This window comes from Chrysemys picta, chromosome 5 (assembly GCF_011386835.1).
Source record: "Chrysemys picta bellii isolate R12L10 chromosome 5, ASM1138683v2, whole genome shotgun sequence".
NCBI classification, from domain to species: domain Eukaryota; kingdom Metazoa; phylum Chordata; order Testudines; family Emydidae; genus Chrysemys; species Chrysemys picta.
This window is the reverse complement of record NC_088795.1, coordinates 108,444,029-108,468,986: the sequence shown is the minus strand read 5'-3', so window position 1 is coordinate 108,468,986 and position 24,958 is coordinate 108,444,029. Positions and strand designations below refer to the sequence as shown.

The 24,958-nt window shown below is 43.2% G+C and overlaps 2 protein-coding genes across 5 annotated transcripts in view; one reads left to right on the top strand and one right to left on the bottom strand.

The window, feature by feature from the left end:
- Positions 1 to 5,706, bottom strand: part of SEPSECS (Sep (O-phosphoserine) tRNA:Sec (selenocysteine) tRNA synthase) — a 54,087-nt gene extending 48,381 nt beyond the window's left edge. Inside the window, exon 1 of one of the 2 annotated variants that reach the window (XM_024103531.3) lies at positions 5,567 to 5,706. Coding sequence is in view for 1 of the 2 variants with exons in the window: in XM_005303453.5 (XP_005303510.1) it covers positions 5,460 to 5,573 (114 nt within the window). In the remaining variant the exon portion in view is untranslated. Of the gene's footprint in view, positions 1 to 5,459 lie in introns of both variants that reach the window. The other variant, XM_005303453.5, reaches the window with a different exon arrangement.
- PI4K2B (phosphatidylinositol 4-kinase type 2 beta) overlaps positions 5,580 to 24,958 on the top strand; it is a 39,564-nt gene continuing 20,185 nt past the window's right edge. Inside the window, exons 1-2 of one of the 3 annotated variants that reach the window (XM_024103532.3) lie at positions 5,580 to 5,720; positions 17,238 to 17,395. In XM_024103532.3, coding sequence (XP_023959300.1) covers positions 17,261 to 17,395 — 135 coding nt within the window. In that variant the 5' untranslated portion in view covers positions 5,580 to 5,720; positions 17,238 to 17,260. Of the gene's footprint in view, positions 5,721 to 5,754; positions 5,888 to 10,561; positions 10,982 to 17,237; positions 17,396 to 24,958 lie in introns of those variants that run through there. The other 2 variants (XM_008166248.4, XM_008166247.4) reach the window with 2 other exon arrangements.

Below are 24,958 nucleotides of genomic sequence, written 5' to 3'. Positions count from 1 at the left end.
GAAATATCATGGTGTTGTAATTGTAGGAGTCCTAACCCAAAAAGGAATGGGGGCGGGGGGAGTTGCAGTACTGCCACCCTTACTTCTGCAGTGCTGCCTGCAGAGCTGGGTTCTCAGTCAGCAGCTGCCAGTCTCTGGCTGCCAGCTCTGAAGGCAGCAGCACAGAAGGTGGCATGGTATGGTATCACCACCCTTACTTCTGTGCTGCTGCTGGCAGAGCACTGCCTTCAGAGCTGCGGACCTGGCCAAAAGCTGCCCAGCTCTGAAGGCAGTGCAGAAGTAAGGGTGGCATTACCGCGACACCCCGCCCCCCAGATAACCCTGTGACCCATTTGGGCAGGACCCCCAATTTGAGAAAAGTTGGGCTTCCCCTTGAAAACTGCATAGTACAGGGTAAAAGCACACAAAAGACCAGATTTCATGATCCATGACATGTTTTTCATGGCCATGAATTTGGTAGGACCTAGTTATACTGCTACATCCATAGCAATCACTGCAAGATTCATTTGGGGCTGCAAAAGAGCAAGGCCATGTAGAACACTACAGCAAAACATACTACTCTGTCTCACTGTTAATGTTCTTTTAAAGTCTCCCTGAGCCATATAGCTCCATGTTGAGCTCTTCTAATAGCCCTTGTAGCTGGCTGTTCAAATTCAGCAGATAGCCGCTTCATTTCCACCCTCCACCCCGGTGGAAACTTTCCCCGCTTTGTTTTACAGATATTATACAGGACACAGCAGGCAGTTATAACCATTCAGCTATTTTTCTCCCTAAGGCCCAAACGTATAAGTAAACAATGCCAGTGACCCTTCAGACAACCAAATGCACATTCAACTGTCATTCTGCACCTGCTGAGCCTGTAGTTGAAGCACTTCTTGATGCTGTTGAGGTGGTCAGTGAATAACTTCATGAGCCATAGGAGCAAGATATAGGCTGGGTCACCCAGGATCACTACTGGCATTTCATCATTCCCAATGGTAATTGCCAGTTGGGAAAGAAAGTCCCTGCAGCTTTAAGAACACAGGACTGTTCAGAAAGATGTAAGCATCATGCACCTTCCCTGACCAGCCCACACCAATGTCAGTAAAGCTTCCCCAGTGATCAATCAGCACTTGTATAGCCATAGGAAAGTAGCCCTCTCTGTCAATGTATTCTGTGGCAAGGTGGTCTGGTGCTAAAATAGGAATATGCATGCCATCTATCGCCTCACTCCAGTTCAGGGACCCCACTGCTGCAAAACATCCATCATGTCCTGCACATTGCCGAGAGTCAGTCAAGCATAGCAAGAGATGATTAATGGCCCTGCACACTTGCATGACAACAGCCCCTGTGGTGGATTTCCCAACTCCAAATTCATTTCTGACTACCTGGTAGCAATCTGGCACTGCAAGTTTCCACGGTGCAATTGTCACTCACTTCTCACCTGTCAGTGCAGCTCTCATTTTGGCATCCCTGCACTGGAGGGCTGGGAAGAGCGCCGCACACAGATCCAGAATGTGGCTTCACATCCGAAAGTTCTGCAGCCCCTGCTCATCATGCCATACCTCCATAATGATGCAATCCCACTCGTCAGTGCTTGTTTCTCAGGTCCAGAACCAACACCCCGTCTCCAACTGCTCCACGAATTCCACCAGCAATTTTGAATTGGTTCTTTCTATGTCCCAGGGCAATCTAGCCTCCAAGGAATCATCATATTCCCCATGGCTCCTCTTCCAGCTCTGTAAATACTGCAGGATCACATGCCCTGTGCTTGCCATGCTCGTGACAAGAGTGCAGAGCTGTGCAGACTTCATGCTTCTGTCAGAGATGGCGGACAGCGAGGAGGGACACACGGGTTTGTGGAATTTTGAAAAGGCATGAAAATTATGGGATGCAGATGAAATTATGGAATGGAGAACAATGAATTATGGGAAGTTGACTCCATGCTCCTAGTCACCCCTGCGTGACTTGTTTTGGTCCTATCAGGCATTGCAAGAACTTCCCAAAAGACTCTGCACTGGGTGGTGGTGAGTTGCACAGTGGGATACTTACCCATAGTGCATTGCACTCTATATCAATACAAGAGCTCCTGATGAAAATGCACACACAAGCGATGTAATAACTGCAGTGGCTTTATACAGATGTAACTTATGTTGACATAATTGTGTAGCATAGACATGGCCTAAGTGCTAAAAGCAGAAATTTTATGGTTACAGTTTGCCAAATGTAAACTGACAAAGTGCTGCCTTCCTCAGGGCTTGTCAGTCCCTGATTAACTCCATCCAGAAAAAGATGCCTTATTTCTTAACTCAGGTCTGTAAACAAGCCCTTTAATCTCCAGACAGAGTACACCTGTGAGGCTCACAATTTTACCAAGCATCACGAGAATTAAACTAAAAGACTCTGGTCAGTTTCACGATTGATACTCTGAACCCTATGAGCAACAGTGAAACCATCACAAACCATTTTACTGTTAGGCTGCTGCTTGTGAAAGCCATGAGCAGCAGCAAGGTCACTGGAGTTATTCACAGCAGAGCAGTGAGAAAGGACTTGAGAAACATTACTCCTACTGTATTTTTAGGTCTATCTCAATGGCAGCAAGACAGCTCAGGGGTGGGAGAAGGGTAGAGTTTTGAAGAACCAACACTTACAGCCACTGTGAGTGTTCTGAGAGGGAGGAGAGAAAGCTCCTTCCCACTTCCAGGAGTTAGGGGGAAGGGCATTTCAAATATATCAGACCCATTCTAAGAAGAGGTTAATCTGAAATAGGGAGCCCTCAAGTCAGACCTAGGGACAACAAACCAGTAAAAAGCTGAGCAGCAGATAGAGGCTATGCTTTTCACAGGGCACTGGCTCTAGACCTTACCTGTTGGACATCCCCTCATTTGTCTTTTGTACCTCTTCCTTGTAAGCATCTAATAATTTTTTTCAAGTGGTCATAGTAGATTTTGCAAAAATAATGAAGTAAATCCACACTAGAAATGTTACAGCGGAACAGCTGCACCACTGTAGCAGAGAGGCTTAGGCCACATCTACACTACAAAATTATGTCAACCTGTTATTAAATCTTTTGTGCGTGTGCCCATATGGCTTCGAGTGTTGGTAGTGCGCGTCCTCACCAGAAGCGCTTGTATTGATAGTATTGTCAGCGTGGGGCATTTTGGGACAGCATCTGGAGGCCAGTAACAGTTGACGTAAGCAACGCAGTGTCTACACTGACACTGCATCGATCAAATTACATCCCCTGTAACTCTATGCCACTCACAGAGGTGGTGTTACTAAATCAGCGTAGAGAGGCACTTACATCAGCAGGAGCCAAATTTAAGTGAAGACACTTCCACAGCTAGGTCAACACAAGACAGCTTATGTCAACCTAACCATGTAGCATAGACAGGGTTACCATACATCTGTATTTTCCCGGACATGTCTGGCTTTTTAGTTCTTAAATCGCTGTCCAGGAGGAATTTTTAAATATCTAAAAACGTCCGGGAAAATACAGCTGTATGGTAACCCTAGGACAGTCCAAAGTCCTGGGGGTGGCAGTGCTTCCTGGGGCAGCTCCCGGTGCCCACCCGCCGGCAGGAGCCTGCAGTGTGGATGGCCCCTAGGCACAGAGGCGGAGGGGGTCTCCGCGCACAGCACTAGCTCCCTCCTGCCCAATCAGAGCTGCGGGAGCGGGGCTTGCAGGCACCGGCAGAGAGCCCTCCTCCACCCCCCCGACCCGACACTAGGAGCTAGAGGGACCTGCCGGATGCTTCCTGGGAGCTACCCCAGGTAAGCACTGCCACACCTCGCCTCCCAGCAGGTCCCTCTGGCTCTTAGAGTCAGGTCAGGTTGGGGGGGCGGAGGGCTCTCTGTGCACTGCTGGCGCCTGCCAGCCCTGCTCCGCAGCTCCGGAAGCTCTCATTGGCGCTTTTCCCAGCCAATGGGAGCCACGGAGCTTGCGCTGGTGGCGGGCACAGCACGTGGAGACCCCTCGGCTGCTCCTGATCCTAGGAGCCAGAGAGACCTCTAGCAGAAGGGGTGAGTAGGCGAGCAGGGTGGGGTGAAGAGGCAAGTGGCGAGGGAGCCAGTGGCTGGCTAGGAGGCAAGTGGCGAGCTAGCGGCGGGCAGGGGGCGACGAAGAGGAGAGTGAGCCAGCAGCGGGCAGGAGGGTGAGGAGGTGGGTGGCGAGCCAGAGGCAGGCGGGGGGGGGGGGAGGAATGTGAAAAGGTCAGCGGCGGGCAGCGGGGGTTGAAGAGGCAAGGGAGCCAGCGGCGGGTCGGCGGGCGGGTGGGGGTGAGGAGGCAAGAAGCGGCAAGCCAGCAGCAGGCAGGGGTTCTCGGGGTGGGCATGGGGGTTTCTGGCATGGGAGTGAAGAGGTGTGTGGCAGGTGGGAGGAGGCAAGCGGTGGGTGGGGGACTGAGGAGGGACGCAGCAAGCCAGCAGGTGAGGAGGGGTGCGGTGGCGGGGCCGAGCAGGGAGGGGGCAGGACCTGGGGCAGAGTGGGGGGCGGAGCATGGGAGGAGTGGGGATGGACTGTGGGCGGGGCCAACCCCCCATGGAGTGTCCTCTTTTTTGAGTGTTCAAATATGGTAAGCCTAAGCATAGACTAGGCCTTACTACAGCAATGGGCAAGCTTCTTCGATTGCTGTAATTAATTCACCTCTCTGAGAGGAATTCTTCGGTTGACCTACCCGTGTCTACACTGGGAATCAGACTGGTTTAACTAGGTGTCTCCAGGGAATGAATTTTTCACACCTCGAGCGATGTAGTTAGATCAACCTAACTTTGTAGTGTAGATGAGTCCCTGGCAATATATGGGCCCCAGCAAAGCACTCTGCTAAGGAACAGGAAGACAGAAACCTCTAACTTGATTGGAGTACATAGCAGCAAAGCCCAAGATACACAATGTTGGAGCCAGACAAGGTGCTGGGTGGCTATTTTGGGGGAAGATATCAATGCTCCCAGCATGCCTCTCTGCAGGAGATCTGACTAGATGAATATAATGGTTCCTTCTGGCCATAAAAATCAATGCATCTTCCCTGAGGCCCTCCATGCCCTACACAAAGGAACAGGTGAAAGGCACCGAGTACAATGACAAGATTCTTCCTATTTCCCAGTCCATCTGTGTCCACCCACACTCTGGAGTTACACTTCGCTTGTAAGCTCTTTGGGGCAAAGGCCAGGAGCTTGTTCTGTGTTTGTACAGCACTTAGCACAACCCAATGGCTAGGGTCCTGTGCGCTACGGGGTAGACAAATCATAAGCACGCTGCGTGTCAGTTTATGCCACACGCGCTCTTGCACATGGAAGGGGGGGCAGGGATCCTCCCCCCAACCCGGACTAGGTGGCTGAGGGTAGGGACGGGCTGCTCAGCGCCACAGCTCTAATCAGTGCGCACGAGGGAGGGTGCGCGCTGCACAACAGCTGGGGGCCGGGTGCACGCTGAGGGAGCGACCTTAGAACCCCCGGGGCAGTGGGATAGGAACGACCGTTACCTGCTCCAGCAACGCCCGCAGGCGCAGCTCATGCGCGCGCCGGCCCTGCGCCCCCTGCCGCACGTAGGCCGCGTTCACCAGCCTCTCGCTAGCGCCGAAATTCTCACCGTTCATGTCGGAAGAAGTGGGCGGAGAAACTGACAAACACGCTCAGATTCCAGACGCTCCTGCCGCCACCGCGCAGGCGCAACCCCGTGGGACAAGGGGCCGTGATACCACGTGAGGTGCCACGCTCAACTCCCAGGGAATAAGCAAAAGCAGGTGCGCGTGCGCGTGGACAACGTGTGATGCCGCGCGCCCTGGGGGTGGGTTGGGGTGCGGCGCCCTTCTTGCGCGCGGAGTGTTCTACGCCTATGCCTCGCGGGGGCGCTGCTGCCTCCGCAGCCCGCAACGTGGAGCTGACTGCAGGCAGGTGTCTCCATGCGGAGGTGAGGCGGGCCGGCACGCCATGCCCTGGCCTGAGTTCAGCCAGACCGACCAAGCGCACCCTGCCGCGGGGGGCCAGGCTGCTCCGCCCGGGCATACTGGCCGCAGCACCACGCACGGCCCATCATGCTGCGTGTGAGCCTAGGGGCGGCCACGGAGATCACGGGGCTCCGTGCCTGTGCGCTACGACGAGTCAGCACTGGGAAGCCATGGCTGCAGGCCCGCGGGTGTACCAACGTCCAGTAACGATGGGCTCGGGAGGGACCAGTTCGGCCCTCACAGGCCGGTGTAGCGGCACAAACAGCCTGGAAATAACTCAGGCAGCGCCCTTAGGATGTGGGCTTAGTTAAGGCCAGAATAGCAGGGGCGCGCTGGGCTGTCCTGGAGTGTATTGCGGAGTTGCCGTTTTGTTAAAGCCTACCCAGGCCTGAACATATTAGAGAGGTGAAGGGTTTTGTTAACATTAGAAAAGAACCCTTTTCTGGACAAGGGAGGAAAAGCAGAATACTGTATTCCTGTACGGACTAGAAATTAACCTTGGTCTTGAGGTTGCTCACACTTCCATAGGTGCTTAACTTTAAGTTTATGATTAGTCCCAAGTTAAAAGCATGCATGTTGGGCTGCTGTATGCAGTTCTTCCACCATTATAATTATTTTGGTTAGGGATGTGCTTGTCTACTAAAATACTTACACCAGTACAACCCTTAGTGTGGACACAATTATCAAGGTGCCTGATACTAATATAGCTGTCCCCATAAGGGAATGGGAATAAACTGAACCACTATAAGCATCTTTATACTGGTATAATTACATCTGTAATAGGGGTGTTTTGCAGCTTTAGCTATACTGGTATAGTTAACGCAGTACAATTTTTGTGTGTAGACAAGCCCTAATAATTGGACTATTGAACCCCTGTGGAAGTTTGTACCTGTTTCACCACATTCACTACTAGTGCCTTTCTACAGCATTTCCAAAGTCAGTTATGTCCTTGAGACAGAAAGACTTAATGGAGAATAAAATAAATATTTAGCTTTTTGTTTTCTTTTTTTTTCCTCTTTTTTTTAAGAAACCTAAACTGGTTTCATTAGTGGAGAAAGTTGCCTAGCTATCTCAAATCCTTACACAGGAGCCTTATATTCAAGTAATTAAATTACTTGAAACAGCATGATTTCACTCAGAACCTCTACTAGAAGATCCCACATTCATTAAGGCTTTGCCTACACTAGAAATGGTTTGCTGGTATAGTTATACCAGAACACCTATACCAGCAAACCTTCTTAGCTTATGCTGGCAAAAGAGTGCTTTTGCTGGTATAAAGCGACAGAGTCCTGTGGCACCTTATAGACTAACATTGGAATGCGTCCGACAAAGTGGGTATTCACCCACGAAAGCTTATGCTCCAATACGTCTGTTAGTCTATAAGGTGTCACAGGACTCTTTGTCGCTTTTTACAATTCCAGACTAACACGGCTACCCCTCACATACTTTGCTGGTAATAGTTTATGTGATTCCCCACCTGCCCAGCCCCCAGACATAACTATACCAGCAAAACTTTTAAGTGCAGACCAGGCCCAGAACTCCCACTTCAGGACATTTCCAAGCAATTTACAGTATTAAATTATTTTATTGAAACCTCTTCTTAATGCACTCTAAAAACAACCAGAACTAGAGACCACAGAACCTCTGCAGTTCTATGAGCCCACCTAAAATACTTTAGATGTGTAAAGTATGTACAAAGGCTTTGATCCAGCAACAATATATGCTTATCTTTACTTATAAGTTGAAATTTGTGGGATTGCTCACGTACTTGGAAGTTAGGTATGTGTGTAAGTATTAGCAGGATTGGGGCCACAGTTTATGCAGAGAAGACTACATTCTGCATACTTCTGTGTGTTGCCTTAAATTTATTATTATAAAACGCCTGACAGCAACAGAATAGATTTTTCACTTTGATTTCATCTGTGGGTACCTTGTAGACAGTTTTATATTTGGATTACACAAGACTTTTTATGCATTAAACATCAATTTTTTAGTATTTCAAGTATTAAAATGTATTTGTTTTATTAAATAACTGATACAATATATTTAATGTCCTATAAGTATTTACCCTCTTATAGGTCTTCCTTTTAGCTTTTTAATACATTTATCTAGAATCTGTATTAAAAGACCACCTTATTTAAGAAACCACCTTTTTATATTCTCCTGAGTGGTTCCTTATTATATGGTATATCTTGTCTGCAAAGTAAATTTAAATCTAAAGCTAAACACAGACAATGCATTGAAACAAAGTTTAGGTTGAAGAAGCAAGCAGAAATTAGGTTAAAACTGCTAGAGTAACTTTTATTCAGCCCAGATCTGTTTACTTGTTTAGTATCACTTCTGTAACTGGGCAGTTTAGTCTGAAATTTATTAATCAGATTTAGCCATGTTTCAATTTAACTCTCAAGTAGACACTTTTTTTTAAAATGGTTGGTTAATTGAAATAATTTAGTATGAAAATATTTCAAGCTGTGGATTGCTTGTCAACTCTTTACTGTTTTCAGTATTTGACATGTGGAATTCACTGTTAGAGGTGTTTTTTGTTTATTGCCTGCATTTTATAAGCAGGAGCAGTGCCTGAACAATTCATTCTGTCAGGCTGAGGTTGGAAGGACTAAAAGAGAGGAATTAGGAGAACTGGAATTTTAGGAGCAATGTATTCTGTCTCCACAAAATCTTTTCTAGTTTAGAACATTTGGTTGTTTATTTTTATAGATAAGAAGTAAAGGGCTGAGATTTTTTTTAAAGTAAGCTTTTAGGATAGGTTTCTGAGTTCATACTTCTGATGTTCAGTTTTGAGCAAATATAACTGGCCCCTTAAAACTTACTTTTGGAGTCTTATCTGTTTTTTCCACTTCATAGTTTTATGTTTAGATGGTTAAGTAACATGGGAAACATACACAGTGACCTCTCTGACCCTACTGAACCATAGCTTTAATCAACTTGATTACTTCATCAACAAGCCTCACAAGTTGTTAATGTTAAACCTATTTGAATAATTGTTGGCTCAGAGTTTACTGTTAATAGATTATTATTCAGCTTGTTTAAGCATAGAAGAGCCATTCTAAAAGATTTTTTCCCTTAGAAATTAAAATATTTTGTGTTGCACCTGGAATGTGATGATGCACTGAATTAATCTTGTTTTCATACAAGGGACATTATTTATTTGTTCTTTATTTGAAAGTATCACAAGAGGGCGCCCACCTAAAGCTAAAAGCACACTGAATGTGAGCGAGCTACCCTGGGGGTTTACTTCTATTTGTACTTACCTTCTTTTTATATTTCTTTTGTTCTAGGGTTCAGACACCACTGTAAGCGTAATGTATGTAATGTAAGAGGTATATTATAAATATCTACACAGTGAGATGCACTAAAGGATTAGATTCATGTTCAAATCGATGAAAAGGATATAAAAAACCCCTGAAATAATCCAGATCTTGATGACCATATAATATGCAACATTGTAAAATCAGATCCCGTATCTTTTGTCTCCATGTAATTGTTTACTGGGCATAAAGGGCCAATTCGTTTGGGTTTACACTAGGGATTAACTTGGTCCATTATGCTCATCTTCAGCAGAAACAAATGAAAAGAGAAATGCAAATATGAAGAGATTCTATGAGATTACAGATGCTAATAGCTATATAAGCAAATGATACATGAGGGGGCTCCAAAATCCCATATCCAGCAGTTAAGTTGTGATAAAATAAACCAGTCAGTCCTTTTATCAGTCCCTGAAAAAAGTAACTTTCTTTAGGTTTTTCAAGTAGCACATTGAAAAGACCCTTACAATTCCATAAAATGACTCATTTCCCCCCCTGCTTAGCCTTCATTTTAGTTGAACAGAGAATTGACTTGCTCATGATGTGCTAATGAGGAGAGAACAGTTTGGGATTCAGGAATAAAGCAAAATGGAATGTTTCTGTTAAAATGGTCAGCAATTAAATACGTGTTTGTGATACTGCCATATTTAGGTTTTGAAGTTAATAATCCTTGAAGATTAAGAGAACAGTTCACGCTTCTTATAAGTATTGTCTCAGACTGTCTACAAATTGACAGCTGACAATATCAGTTACAATCAATTTATGTATTCAACATTTTCTTCCCCCAACATGAGTTACAAACTTTAAAAAGTAAAACTTAGATTCTAGGGTGTCATTTTGCAGCAAGAGGTCCCGTGCTGTAGCAATTTCATTTATAAATTTCACAAAATGCAGCCAGACCAGGACTGTAGATTGCCTCGGATCGTCCTGAATGTATGTGTATGGGGTGGGCGAAAATCTAGCGTTACCGGAGCTGGTCGTATTGGCCCCAAAATTCACTTTCAAAGCAAGAGAATAAAAGATGATACATGTGTAAAGAAAGATATTGTCAACTCAAGTTTCCCAACGGGGAATAGAGCGGAGAAGCCGTGTGTGGGTCTGTGTCTGTGTGTTCGTGCAGCCCCCTTGGGAGCGCAGGTCTCCCTGCTGAAGTGTGTGCGCTCGGGGGTGGGTGTTTGAAGAGTCTCTCCCTAGGTAGGCGGGGAGGACAAGCGTGGGAGGGCTCAGCGGCCGTCTTTCCCTGCTGTATCCCTTGTTCTTGTAGCTGGCCCTTTAAGGGCTGGCGAGGTATTTTACGTCCCTCTGCTATGGTGCGCATGTGCAGTGAGGGCTGCTGAGAGGTGGCGCCGCGGAGCTTCTCAGGCCGAGTCTCGGCTGCTGCCTGCGCGATGCGTCCCCCTGGCGGCCTGTGAGCCCCCCGGGCGGCTCGCAGGATCTTACCCAGCCTGCCGCACACGCTAATGGCGGAGCTGGGCCCTGAGGAGCCAGACGAGCGGCTGCTGCTGCTCTCGGAGCCGGCGCTGCAGGACAGCCCTCCCGCGCGAGGGCTCCACGGGAAGGCAGCTCCCGGCGGGGCCGTGAGGCTCGGCGGGGCCCCGGGGCTGGAGGAGGACGGGGACATAGACACGGACCCCGAGGAGGATGGTGAGGAAGAGCCGCTGCTAGGAGCGTCTGCCACCCGCCGGAGCCGGAGAGCCGGTGCCTCCTGGGACAGGGAGACTCGCATCGCCGCAGGTACAGGGGAGCCCTGTCCACAGGCTCTCCCCACCGGGGGGACTGCTCCTCTCCCCCGGTTTCAGGGCGCTCCCCTCGGCTTTTACTCTTTGTTCCCTCAAGGAACGCGGGGATTCCTCACCACCACTCCTCAGTTCATGTCTTGTCTTTGGTTTGTTGATCCCTTGACTCAGCGTTTATCCAGTTCCCTTTCTCTTCCCTTTCCTTTCGGAGGTGCTGCTGGCTAGTTAGGGTAGGAGACGAAAAGGGGGGATGCTTCCTCACATTCTTCCTGTACATACAGCCTGTCCCCACACCATGTAAAACGACGGTTTACCCTTCTTCCTCTTGCACGCTGTGGAATACGATTTACGTAGTTTAAATACATCTTTTTAAAAGAAGTGAGCCAGGGACAAAACATCAGGAGCTGTTACTGGAACAAGATCAAAGTTGTAATTGTTATGCGATTTGAGAGAGCTTACCTGAAGAGGGAGGAGATGGGGTGTAGTATGAGATCATTGTAATGCTATTTTTGCCGCTTGTAAGAGCTGCCTAGCTGAAGGCCTCTGTTTGCTCAGGGAATGGCTACAGTATAATGTTGCAAAGATGATGGGTGTCATGAGGAGGACTCGGGGGGATCCTTGCCTGCAGAGATGCTTACGGCCCCCATTGGGCCGCGCAGCAAACCGTGACCTACCCCGTAGGTGAGCAAAAAGTCACGGAAGCTGCAGACCCGCTGGTAGCTTGCAGCGGCCTGCTTCCCAGTCCTTTTACCCTCCTCCAAAAGGGCCCTCGCAGCCCAGGGGACAGTATAGGTAGGCAGTGACAGTTCCTTCCCTGCTAGTTTGTTTGGAAGGATACCTCTGTAGATGAGAGGGTAATTGAGTCTCTATACCCAATATTTCCTTGAAAATGCCAGCAAGGCTCCATCTCAGGAGACACCACCAATTTACATCATGTAATGTGTGGGTCAGTTGTTATATAAAATCTACTTTCAGTCACTGTTAGTCTAAAACGGTGGGAGAGTATATTGCAATGTAATCATTTTGGTGACCACCATCCTCTAAACAGTGCTTTAAGGAAGGCTGCTACTGTAAATTAACTTAAAAATCAAATTCCTTATCTCTCTATGCAAGGCCCTATGTGAGGTCACTTGCATCTATATATCCAGTTTCATGTATTTTTGCTTCCTGTTTTCCTCTCAGTTCTCTCACTTAACAGCTCTTGTCATCTTTTTCAAGTTCTGGCTTCACACCTGTAGTCATGCTGCATCTATTGTTTGGAACAGTCTACCATTCCTGACAACTTGTTAAAGCTTTCTCATTTTTCTCCTTCAGACTTGCTTGTTCAAGGACTATGCAATTTCCTTTTCTTGTGAATAATATTTATTCACTTTCCATTATGTGAAAAGTGATCCAGTACTTGTTTTTATGACCTATTATAGGACTGGAAAGCTTTGTATTAGTGTGTCAGGTGTGTAAATTTCTGGCAATATGAAATTGACTTTTAGTAACTGCTTTCTTGTCTTTGAAACCCAGTATTCAAGGGAAAAGTGTCTAAATTTGAAAGTAAGTGAGTCTGTTGGTGTAATTCCAAATGCAAAAGTGCCAAAAAGAGGGTTGTAGCAAGAAAGTAATAATAACTAACAAATAGTCAGTTGCCTTTCTTAGGACTTTATACCTCTCTTCAAGCCTCTCCGGGTCAGTAAAGGAGTGTAAACCTATGGCCTTGTCTAAACTGCTTTGCTGCTCTGGTCAAGTGAAAAAATTCTCTTAGCTATACCAGCAAACTTTGCTAGTAGGGACGCAGCTTAAAGCTGTAAAATAATCCTTTTGTCAGTTTCTTATAACAGTTCCCCAAATGAAATAAATATATCGTGAAAAAAGTCATTTTAACCTGCACAACTGCATCTTCACTCCAGCTATTGCTGGCATAGCCATGTCAGTTTTTTGGACGGGAGAGGGGGAATGATAGGATTTTTCTTTTCTTTTCATATTTCTAACTGCCGTAACTATTCTGGCAAAACTTTTAACTGTAAACCAGGCCTAAGATTTAAAGAAGCTATGTTAAAATGTATTAGCTCATGTGTTCTGACATAACACATTTTAAAAGTGTGGTGTACATAAAGCATGTTGCCTTTAATATGTGCTGAATTGGTCGTATTATAGCTCCAGAATGAAGACTGCTTTGGCATGATGGAACTTTCTGCAATAGTCTGTGCAGTAGACAGAAATTAACACTCTTGGGAACTAGGGACCATAATAAGCTTCCCCACCATTCACACTTAAGTGCAAGGAGCATTTCTTAGACTTTGCCTTATCAAACATGTACACCCACATGCTATATATTTATGTATAAAAAATTCCAAAACACAACTGTGATGGGATCCCCAGGGTACAACCTGGAACTGTGGGACTGTTGTGCACTTTAACTCTCCACCTGGGCTGTCTCTCTCAGTGCTATGCCAGTGACAGGTAGCCAACCCTTCCAGGTGCTGTGATCATTCAGCCATCAGCATGTGGAGCCCCACACCCACCTAAATAGCATGAGTCAGTCACAAATTATACAGAGATCGGCACCAGCCAATCACCCCAGCCTTGCACCCCAGCAATATAGTGTCTTACACGTGCAAGACTTGGACAGTGTAAGCTCATTAGTTTGCCACTTTTACAAAGGGTAGTGGATATGCAACAACCCTAGTTAACCTGAGCTGAGATTCCCCAAGCACTTCAACCAAAACCACAGTTTTAGATAAAATATGAAACAGATTTAGTAACTATAGAAAGATAGATTTTTAAGTGATTATAAGTAGCAAGCATAGAGATCAAAGTTGGTTACATAAGAAATAATCTTGCAGTCTAAATTCTACAGTCTAAGTAAGGTTTCAGAGTAGCAGCCGTGTTCGTCTGTATCCACAAAAAGAACAGGAGTACTAGTGGCACCTTAGAGACTAACAAATTTATTTGAGCATAAGCTTTCGTGGGCCACAGCCCACTTCATCAGATGCATAGAATGGAACATATAGTAAGAAGATATATATACATACACTTCAACCTCTCTGGTAACAGACTTAAAGGTGGCAATTTTGCAACAGAAAAGCTTCAAAAACAGACTCCAATGAGAAACTGCTGAACTTGAATTAATATGCAAAGTAGATACCATTAACTTGGGTTTGAATAGAGACTGGGAGTGGCTGGGTCATTACACATATTGAATCTATTTCCCCATGTTAAGTATCCTCACACCTTCTTGTCAACTGTCTAAAATGGGCCATCTTGATTATCACTACAAACGTTTTTTTTCTCCTGCTGATAATAGCTCATCTTAATTAATTAGCCTCTTACAGTTAGTATGACTACTTCCACTTTTTCATGTTCTCTCTATGTATATATATCTTCTTATGATATGTTCCATTCTATGTATATGATGAAGTGGGCTGTAGCCCATGGAAGCTTATGCCCAAATAAATTTGTTAGTCTCTAAGGTGCCACAAGTACTCCTGTTCTTTGAGTCTAAGTAAGGTTTGAATCAAACAGTCGCTCACCCCACTGGATGTTTCAGGCAATTTACACAGGCTGGATCCCCTTCCCAACCTGGAACCAGTTTCCCCAGTTCAAAGTTTTATCTTCCAAACAATTTCCAGGTTTTGAGATGGGGGATGGAGAGAGGCCAAGAGATGATTTCACTGTCTCTCTTTTATACCTTTTCCTAGCTATTAGTAAGATCCTTGCTGTGAGGTCTGGTTTAGTTAGCCCTCATTGCATACTTGCCCTCTCTGAGTCTCTGGGATAGTGGATTCTTCTTGATGGGCAATCAACACCAGGCTGGTCTTGATGTAATTCCCTCTCGTCAGTTACTCCTTTGTTGCCACTAAAAGGCTAGCTGTGGGCATTTCCAACTTCACACTACATTTTGGTAACAAACTTATAGCAACATGTCATAATTTCACATACAATGATAGTAAAATTCAACAGATCAAGACAGATTTTAAAATGATACTTCACAAGGCACGCATTGTACAAAACATATCATAATCATATGACTGTGGTGAATATGGAGGTTCCAGTATTTTAAGATACAGACTGTCACAACAACACTCAACTGCACACATTTTTATCACGAAGGAGGGTCTGAGAGAACAATATATGACAGATGATAGTCATGCTGCTTAATGCACTACTGGAAAGAGCTCAGATATGGTGGTGGGCACAGTGTAAAAACCTATAAAGAATAGAATAGGGGGATTCCCAGTTTTAACTCATACAATATCAGGGTTGGAAGGGACCTCAGGAGGTCATCTAGTCCAACCCCCTGCTCAAAGCAGGACCAGTCCCCAGACAGATTTTTGCCCTAGATCCCTAAATGGCCCCCTCAAGGATTGAACTCAAAACGCTGGGGTTAGCAGGCCAATGCTCAAACCACTGAGCTATTCCTGCCTCCCACCCACCTGCAATCAGTTTAGCATGTATTAAAGTATTTGCTGCTTTCTGTCTTACACCTTTAAAATGTGTTATGTTAGCTAACATGGTTTTAATATTGCACATTTAAATCCAAGTCTAGACAAAGCCTAAGCAAGTGAAGTTGATTTACGTAAAAGCTGAGGGTGCTCAGAAGACATGAGTTATATTATCTAGGCTCTCATTTGAATTTTAAGCTGTTTAGTGATCTGATTCTGTAGTTAGATGTGGGCAGACCCTTGTTCCAGCATAGAGCCCTACTGAAGTGAAGTGTATACAAGCTGAAAGGGGATCTGTGTAGTTTCAGGGATCTGTCTGCCCAGATTTGATTGCAGTATTGGGGACTACATCAAAAATGGTTGACGATAATGTATCTGTTGCAAAATTGCCACCTTTAAGTCTGTTACTAGTGAATCCCCCCACAAACAAAATCTTGGTTAAGAAAAGTTAGCATTGCTTAAAGGGAACCCTATCCACAACCCCTTAAAAGCAAAAAAATGTCCCGTAAAGGTATCCTTTGGCATACTTTAGCCCCCAAACATCATATTCACACCATTTTCACTGACACTCTGATCTTCTATAAAGGTCCCATACACTTTAAATATGTATGATTTCTCATACCACCTTAATCACTACAGTATCTGAGCAACTTCCATAAGCACAAAAGTGAGTGTCCCTGAGCTTGCTTCCCCTTCCCTCATGTCAGGCAGTTAGTAGAGCTTAACCCACTTAACAGGAACAAGACCATTATTATTCTGGAATAAGTGTCCACATATGGAGTTATTCAGGAGCAGCTTGTATAACTCCATGGATAGACCAGCCTTAACTTTTGCATCAGACTCCCTAAAATATCTTTTCTAGCTATAAGAAGTTTGCATATGTAAAATATAGTCCAAAAATTAAAAAAAAAAAATATGGGGAACTTGTCAGATACTTCAGATTTCAAAGCTTTTGATAAAAACAGATTTCAAAATGTGTCAATTGCAATAGAAGTGCTACGTCATGGAAACTGTTTTCATAGTACTTTGATTTTTTTTTCCACACTTGTACAGAGCTGTAATTTCTATGTTCATTGGCATGCAAAAAACCCTCTGGTGATTAGTTAATTTGAATCCTTTAAAGTTTGGATGTTAACAAGCATTTCAGAACTTAAACTGGATGTTAATGCTAGTTGCAAATGATCTGCTTAATGGATAGCTATTTGTTGGTTGTTTGTGGCAAAGGATTTGAAAATATAAAAAACAAGTACATTAAGCAAAGCTGTTAAATGGACTATATCCTTGAATATTTAGTGCTGCTTGAAATACTTTACTCATCTAGCTTTCTTTACAAGGCCAACTTACGTATGTGGACAGATGTTAGTAAAAATGATCAATAAAAGCTTTTTAGTCCACTCATCTGAACTTCCCTCCTTGGAAACAAAGTCTATAAAAACAAAAGAAACACGAGTTGTTTACATGATTAAATTTAATTTTTATTCATATTCCCTTGTATTTATTCTGTATTAAAGTTGATGATAAACATTTTTACAATATTGAGCTCAGATAAGTTGACACAAACTAGGTTTAGTGCTTAACTTTTTTAAACAATAGATACTTTGTAGGCACTTGGTGAAATCCTAGTCTTGGTGAAATCAATAGCAAAACTCCACTGACATCAGTGAGGCCAGCATTTCACCCTTGGTTTTCAGTGATTGCTAGTGTCTTTTTCTAACTAAAGGAGGAAAAACTAGTATAATTTTTTTCTAATTGCCATCTATTGTGTAAACAATGTCTAATATAGTTCAATAGCATTTAGAGGAATAACTCTTTGTTTTTTAGGAAACGTGGGAAGTACTGCAGAGATGAACTTATTTTTGGATGATCCAGAATTTGCAGAAATTGTGCTGAGAACAGAACAAGCTATAGAGTGTGGAGTCTTTCCAGAAAGAATTTCCCAAGGATCTAGTGGGAGCTATTTTGTCAAGGATCCAAAGGGGGTGAGCGCATTATTCGCTAATCAGACATAGTAAACGCAACTCATTTTATTTGAAAAGGTGGAAGAAACTGACATTCTCTATGACTGTTAACCAAAGCAAGTGTCTCCCTTGATTAAATGGTGTGATGTTAGTTTAGTTTACTTTGGTGCATTAAAAGCACGGCTGTGAAAATCAATTTGATCAGGTAGTTTGCCTCATTAGCACATCTTGCAAAACAAGATAATCTGAAAATAATTCTAATTCCTGTGTAGTGGAATTTATTCAGGTACTCTTGAATGGCTGATGCTTAATCAAAATATATGGGGAATGTGATCTCTGTTACTATTTGAAAACAGGTCAAGGATTCTTCTTATCTTGTGTAAAATTCTGATATTCTTTACTTTCTATTTTAAAAGTACACCATAAACTTCAAAAACTTGAATGTTTTGAAGTTTTTGAGAGTGCACTATTTCAAATAGCTTTACAGAGGTCTTAAAAATTTCTCTTTTAAATATCTTTTAATAAGGATTTTTCTGCTTCCCTGTTTTGAGTCTCTTCTGCGTCTTAAATTTCAGCTTCAGTTTTTCCTCTCTTGTTAAATTAAAATGATCTGGAGAAATGGTCTGAAGTAAATAGAGTGAAATTCAATCAGAACAAATGCAAAATACTCCACTTAGGAAGGGACAATGCATTGCATACATACAAAATGGGAAATGACTGGATAGAAAGAAGTACTGTGGAAAGAGACACTATATAACCCGCAGGTATCACAAGCTAAATATGAGTCAACAGTGTAACACTGTTGCAAAAAAAGCTAACATTCTGGGATGTATTAGCAGGAATGTTGTAAGCAAACATGAGAAGTTAGTGCTCAGGAAAGTGATGTGTACGTGGTGATTTGAGACAGGGAAGTAGGACTTAGGCCTCTGAGTGACTTAAGTGCTTTTGAAAATGTTATCCAAAGGTCTCATTCTGTTCTTGTGACTGACTGGTTCTAACCCCTAGTGTGTACCAAAAAGAGAGGCTCTGGTTTGCAAGTTGTCTTCACATCGCCAGCTGGCTTTGAGGGAACTTAATCACCCCTATCCGAAGTCCTCAGCACTTCCAAAAGCCAAAGGGATGTTTCAGCAAGCACCAAAAAGCAAAGGATTTTTGGAAGATTCTAGATGCTTAGCTGGCCAGCCTTTACCAGTAGTCTGCAAAGACCTCCCTGTTCGAGGCAGATTTAGGAACCTATTACTCTTGAATACCTGTGGTCACCTTGGGCATATGGGTCTTGAGCGTTGTACAGTGTAGGTACAGCATCAGGTTTTCAGCCAACTTTCCAGATGGTTGTCCTGTATCCCCAAAAGAATGATCCTTGTTCTCAGGTTTGTATGGGAATTGACCATTTTAAAAAACTTCATTAAAAATCCCTGCCTGGGATATTAATGTGTTTATGAAAAAGTGGATGCAACCTCCTTTTGAAGCACTCATTTCCTGTGATCTTAAGTTTCTTACGTAGAAGGTTGCTTTCGTGATCACGGTGATTTCAGGTTACAGGGTGAGTGAACTCTTCAAGCTGTCTTGACCAACCCATCTTATTCCAGATTTTATGAGGATAAGGTGGTGCTGCGGACTCGTTCTAAATTCCTCTCTAAGGTGGTACCAGAGTTCCACCTTAATGAGTTTATAAACCTGACAACATTTTTCCCCTTGCCACGTGCCCATAGCACTGAAGTTTTTCTCCAGTTGTTTGATAAAAGATTTTTGGGTTTCTATCTGGGGTGTCTGTCCTCATCTTCAAGGTGCTCGATGGCCTGGGCTCAAGATTTCTAAAAGATCGCCTCCAGGATGAGGGCAGTGGTTGACAACTCCACTTCTCAGCCACAGTAGAACTTCCCACCACAAAGGTAAGTAAAGTTCATTAATGCAGGAGACACAGCTGCCTCAGAGATTTGTCTGAGATTAGAATGAATTCCCCCAAGAACTAAGGACCATCACAAACCTCACCACCTTCCATTCCTAGTGAAATGTGCATTTTTTTCAACATCATGTTATCTAATATAAACAGCTAGTAGTGTGTGCGTATTTTTTTTTAAAGACCTACTAAAACAAAAACCACTCTGCACACAAATCCCCCACCAACCTTCAATGCGGAGAGGAGGATGAGAAAATGGACCACACATGACAGATGTTAGTCATGTCACTTATTGCACTTCTGGAAGATATTCAGTTACTGTGGTGAAGAGGGTGGTATAAAAACTTTTCTAGAAAAGAGCTTGGTGTGGACTGATGCATTTAGAAAATCCATCCAACTTCTGACACCAGTCTGCTGGACAGTGCTATTACCAAGACGACCATGCCTTAAATAGCTATTTGATTGCATTTCAAATTGCTGTGATTTGGCTGGTCATTAATCAAAACAATTATTTTGGATGGCTTTTATTTTCAGTTGGGTTTGCATAGGTGGTTTTTTTTGGGTGGGAGGGGGTTGAGCGGGGCGGGGAGAATCATTCTATGGGCTAAGTATTGTGCCTGAGTTGAAGTACCTGTCGTTTTACATGCCAAATATTCACTCCTTATTTATACACAACTGCCTTGTTGCTAGTGCATGATGGAGCTTTTTACTCCTATATTCTTGGAACAGCTCTTAATCTTTTTTTGGATTTTGGAGAGGTCATCATGCATAGATAATATCATTAGAGAAGGGGAAATTATTTACTAATTTTGCTCCTATGAAAAGATCAACTTGTAGGATTCTTGCTTGCCCACCCATCTTTCCTCAGAGTTTGGAGGTTGCTGGTTTTGGATGCATCTTTTTCTTGTGCACTCTTATTCTAATTATCTTGAATTGGCTTTTCTTTCTGTGATGTATGCAGTGGTGTTGTAGCTGTGCTTATCCCAGGATATTACAGATACAAGGCGGGTAAAGTAATATCTTTATTGGACCAACTTCTGTTAGTTAGAGAGACAAGCTTTCGAGCTTACACAGAGCTCTTCAGGTCTGAAGAAGAGTTCTTTGTAAGCTCTAAAGCTTCTCTTTCTCACCAACAGAAGTTGGTCCTGTAAAGATATTACCTCCCCAACCTTGTCTTTCTGTGATATGTCACTTCCTGCAGTTGAATTAAGATACTAGAACTTTTGGAACACAGTACTTCTTGTAGTGGTGTGCTACAATCACTAGGAAGTCTGGCTCATGCTCTACCCCACTGCCCTCAAAAGTGAAAAAACTAACAAACAAAACCCCACACACCTTGTGAGGGGAGTTCCATCACGCTCACAGGAAGGAGCTAAGACTCACAAACAGAAATCATAATCCAAGTCAGATCTTATAAAAGCTCTTCAGAGCAGGGGCGGTTTTTTTGTTTTATTTATACAACACCTAGCACAATTGGGCCCTGATCCATGATTGGGGCCAGTCAGTGCTAGGGCACCATAAACTGATATTCTCTGTTGAAATCATGACACACAAAAACACCCATGAATTCCAGCAGTCCTATATATGTGTAACAATGCCTAACGCCCTCAAGTCTCAACTGTCCAAATGCCTATGATAGCCTTGGCTATCTTCTTTGTAGGACTTTTTTGGGAGGAGCCCTTTATTTTCCTGTTTGTTTCTTAGTGCTGAAGCTATTACTTATATTTCCACTCAGCATCATTTAAGGTCAGAGTTCAGTTTTCTTTCCCTCCTGTGTGCCTGACAGTGATTTGTCTCCAAAATGAGTCATTTCATCATACTTTTATATGTATGGAGGAAACAGTCATCAAATATTAAAATATGCTTGGACTTAATATTTATAAAAATATTTATAGGTAGGCAAGAGCTTTATTTCAAAATATGAAAGTATTGGCTAGGGTGTCACAAGAAGATTTATTACATTTGATTTACAGCTTTGCCTCATTGTCCCAGCAGTCTCTGTGCTTGTCTGTCCAGGGTTCTGTCCAGGTCTATTATGTCTGTTGCTGTGCTTCCTGGACTCCACAGACCCTCCTTTGTCAACCATCCAATAGGGATGTAAATAGTGGTTAAAAAAAGTAATTGTTTAACCTGTTGAAATTCAGTTGGTTTAATGGGGAACTAAGAGTGTGGGGACGCTGTCTCCCGCCCCACCCCCTGGCCACACGCTTATTGGTTAACTGGTTAAACTTACATCCCTACAATCCAAGCCCCTTTTTTTTAGGCTGGCTTTTAAATCCTTTTTCAGCTTGACATTTCAGTGTTGCATCATCTCACACCAAACCAGTTTTCTGATGTTTTCTCTCATTCCCCTGTGGGTAGGGAAAATAAGTCCTCTATCCCTTGTGTTGGGAAATAGGTAGTCAGAGTATTTTATTTCTTCGCTCTATGTTTTAAAGTATTTAACATCCCTATGATTGTATCATTGTCTTGATTACCTATATTCTGGGAAAACAGGTTAACTGAAAGTGTGGATTTTTGCCTCCCTCTCCTTAGCTCTTTTATTTGATGCCAACAGAAGTGAAACGATAAACTGCCATGCTCTTAGTTCATTGTGTATTAAAATACCTATGGGTAATGAACATAAGCACGGCCATACAGGGTCAGACCAAAGGTTCATCTAGCCCAGTATCCTGTCTTCCAACTGTGGCCAATGCCAGGTGCCCCAGAATGAATGAACAGAACAGGTAATCATCAAGTGATCCATCCCCTGTCGCCCATTCCCACCTTCTGGCAAACAGAGGTAGGGACACCATCCCTGCCCATCAGTGGTAAAGGAAACTTAACCAAAAAAAAAAAAAAAGCTAATAAAATCTAAATTCAAATATAATATTGCAAAAGTAACTGAGCTGTAGTTTAAAATATTTTATTAAGCGCTCAACCCCCCAATGTGCATTGCATTTTACAGAACTTAGAAGATATTATCGTTGCTCCAAGGACTAACTGTCCTGAAGTCTTGGAAGTGTAGGATGCACAAAACCATTAGGTAACTTGTGGAGTCAGTCAGGAGACTCGTGTAGACTTCATATCCTGCTATGGAGACTTACTCAAACACAGAGCTGTGTGGCTCTGTAACTCCTCTTCATTAAAAGGCTCTGCACAATTGTGCTGCCTAACAGTTTTGAATCTGTAGAGCTCAGCAAGATCATTGCTTCAGTCAAACTTTGGAGGCCATATCTGGGATTGGATAATCTACGTTTGACAATACAGAGAAAATACATCAAGGTCCAGTCAACTGGTGGAATGGGTGGGACTCCTTTAATGTGGCACATGTATTGCTTCCTTGGTAGGTTAAAAGTGTAATTCAAGGAGGGACGAGACTGATTATAGGGTTAGCAGACTGCATATACTACGGTATCTACCAACTCATCACTGGGAAATGAAGAAGTCACAAGTATTGTAGACCCTTCAAATAAATGTATTGTGCTTTGATTGCTTTGGGTAGCAGCAACTAAACTACTTGTCAGTGTTTCCTCCAAGCTTCTGACTTAGGACTTGTGACTAACAAAATAAACTCAATAAATCCAGTGTTCAAAATGTTATGGAACTAAAAAAGCAAAGCAATATATCATTGTTTAAATAGAAACATTCCTCTAGTGATTGCAAAACAAATATTTCAGTATTGTGCAAGTACAATGAAAAGCATCAAACTAGTAAAGCATGCACCATTAAAGCAAGTGATGATCCTCTATTTCTAGAAAGTGCACAAACATAGGTGTTCAAGCAGTGCTACCTCATTTCAGTTCAAGTATATTAAGTTGTCTTGGCTCCATCCATGCTAAAAGTTAAACTGGTTACAAAAACATGGTTGTGACACACTCATCTGACTGACTCACAACAAATGTGGTTTGAGTTGTCTTTCTGCCTTGCAACTAGAGCTGACCCATATTTGTGTGTGTCCATCCAGCATCTCCTTACCGTTCTGGGAAAATGTGGGCAACTGTCACTACTACCCCAATAGAATGTATGTGCCTAGTGGGCTTGCACAGAGTGGCATCAGCTGCTTGTGAGGGAAGTGCATTTTGGATATCCTCTGTAATAGGAGGAAGAGGGATTGGAGAAATAGAAATGATACAAAGAAATGGTAGGTTGAAACTCTTTCAGGGAGAAATCCATGCACCAAAGTAGAACTTCGATGGAGTGAAATGCTGTACCATGTTCACTGTGTATTAAACTTATCATTTATGGCCACTAACTTTGTTTTGAGCAAACGGTGTCACTAATTGGTTATAAAAGTAGCTAAAAATTCAGGTGCGGGCAGAATCTTTCTGAGTGTTTTGATGAAAATGTGTGACATGGCTAGTTGGACCGACCTGTTCTTTTCAGCTTTGCAATTCGATTTTTCATGAATCACCTTTTATAGATATTGATCATTATTACATTAAAATTCTGAGAATACTTATTTACTGATGACTGCTTAATTTAAGGAATTCATTTACAATAAACAGAAAAAAATAGCATAAGTAAAATTTAAATGGTATTTTTCTACATGCAGAAATGATAAAAATGAGATTAAAATTTGTATTGTGATTTCATGATGAATGCTTGGTAGTCAGGATAGCTTAATTATGTAAATACCCGGAGGCCTTCAAAATTGTTCAGACAAGAATGATCTATTATAGGAAACATTTTATGGGAAGCTTTGACTAATCTATACGCTATCAGGTTAGCAGTCAGTGTTCTGCTGTTGTCCATGAGTACATAGAATTAAAATGTGAAGTCTGGTTTCATATGGTTCCCTTACTGTTTGATTATTTATTATTATATTACCATAGGGCTGGTCAGTCATCGTTTTGCTCTTTCTGCATCTGAATTAGCTAATGCAAGTCATAATTAAAGTTGTTTAAACTGTGGCATTATTTATTTAGAACTAGATATGTTCAGTCCTCTAGTCAAGCAATTACCCTTTATTTTTATTCTTTCTTTTTAAAGATAAGTAATGCAAACTATTTTATTAAATCATTCATAAAAAGATGGCAGATTAGAACATTTAAATTGTTTGCTTTAATACTAACTTTACAGCTGTTCTTTGATACTTAGAAAAAACTGCTTATGAATATCAATACATGATGAGTTAAAGCAGCGATCCCCAAACTGGAGCGCACCCCCCACATTCTGGAGGGCATGGAGGAATGTTCGGGAGTGCGGCAGGACCTGGGCCAACCCCAATGGGTGGCAGGGAGAGAGCGCCACCCAGCCCTGCTCTTCCCCCATCCCCACTCCCGCATGCAACCCTGCCCCAGCTGTGGCTCCTGGCTGTGGGCCGGCTCTGCCCCCAGGTGCATTTCTGGCTCCCAGCTGTGGCCCGGCTCCAGCCACAGCTCTGGCCCCAACTGCGGCCCCTGCTTCAGGTCCTGGCTCCCAACTGTGATTTGGGGGGGGAGTTACGTTAGAGGTAAGATGACGTGCCTTAAAAAGTTTGGGGACTACTGAGTTAAAGGATTAAAAATGTCAATAAAATGGAAACCACCATATTTTTCTGACTGTCAGATCTATTTTTTTTTTTTTTTGGTATAGATAAATATCCTTCCAAAGGGAATTTTTGTATTAGTGATTTTTGGGCAAGGCTACGTGCAGCTGTTAAAAAAGAAAACAAAACTCAACTGTTTGGTTTAAAAAAAAATGCTATACTGTGGGGAATTAGT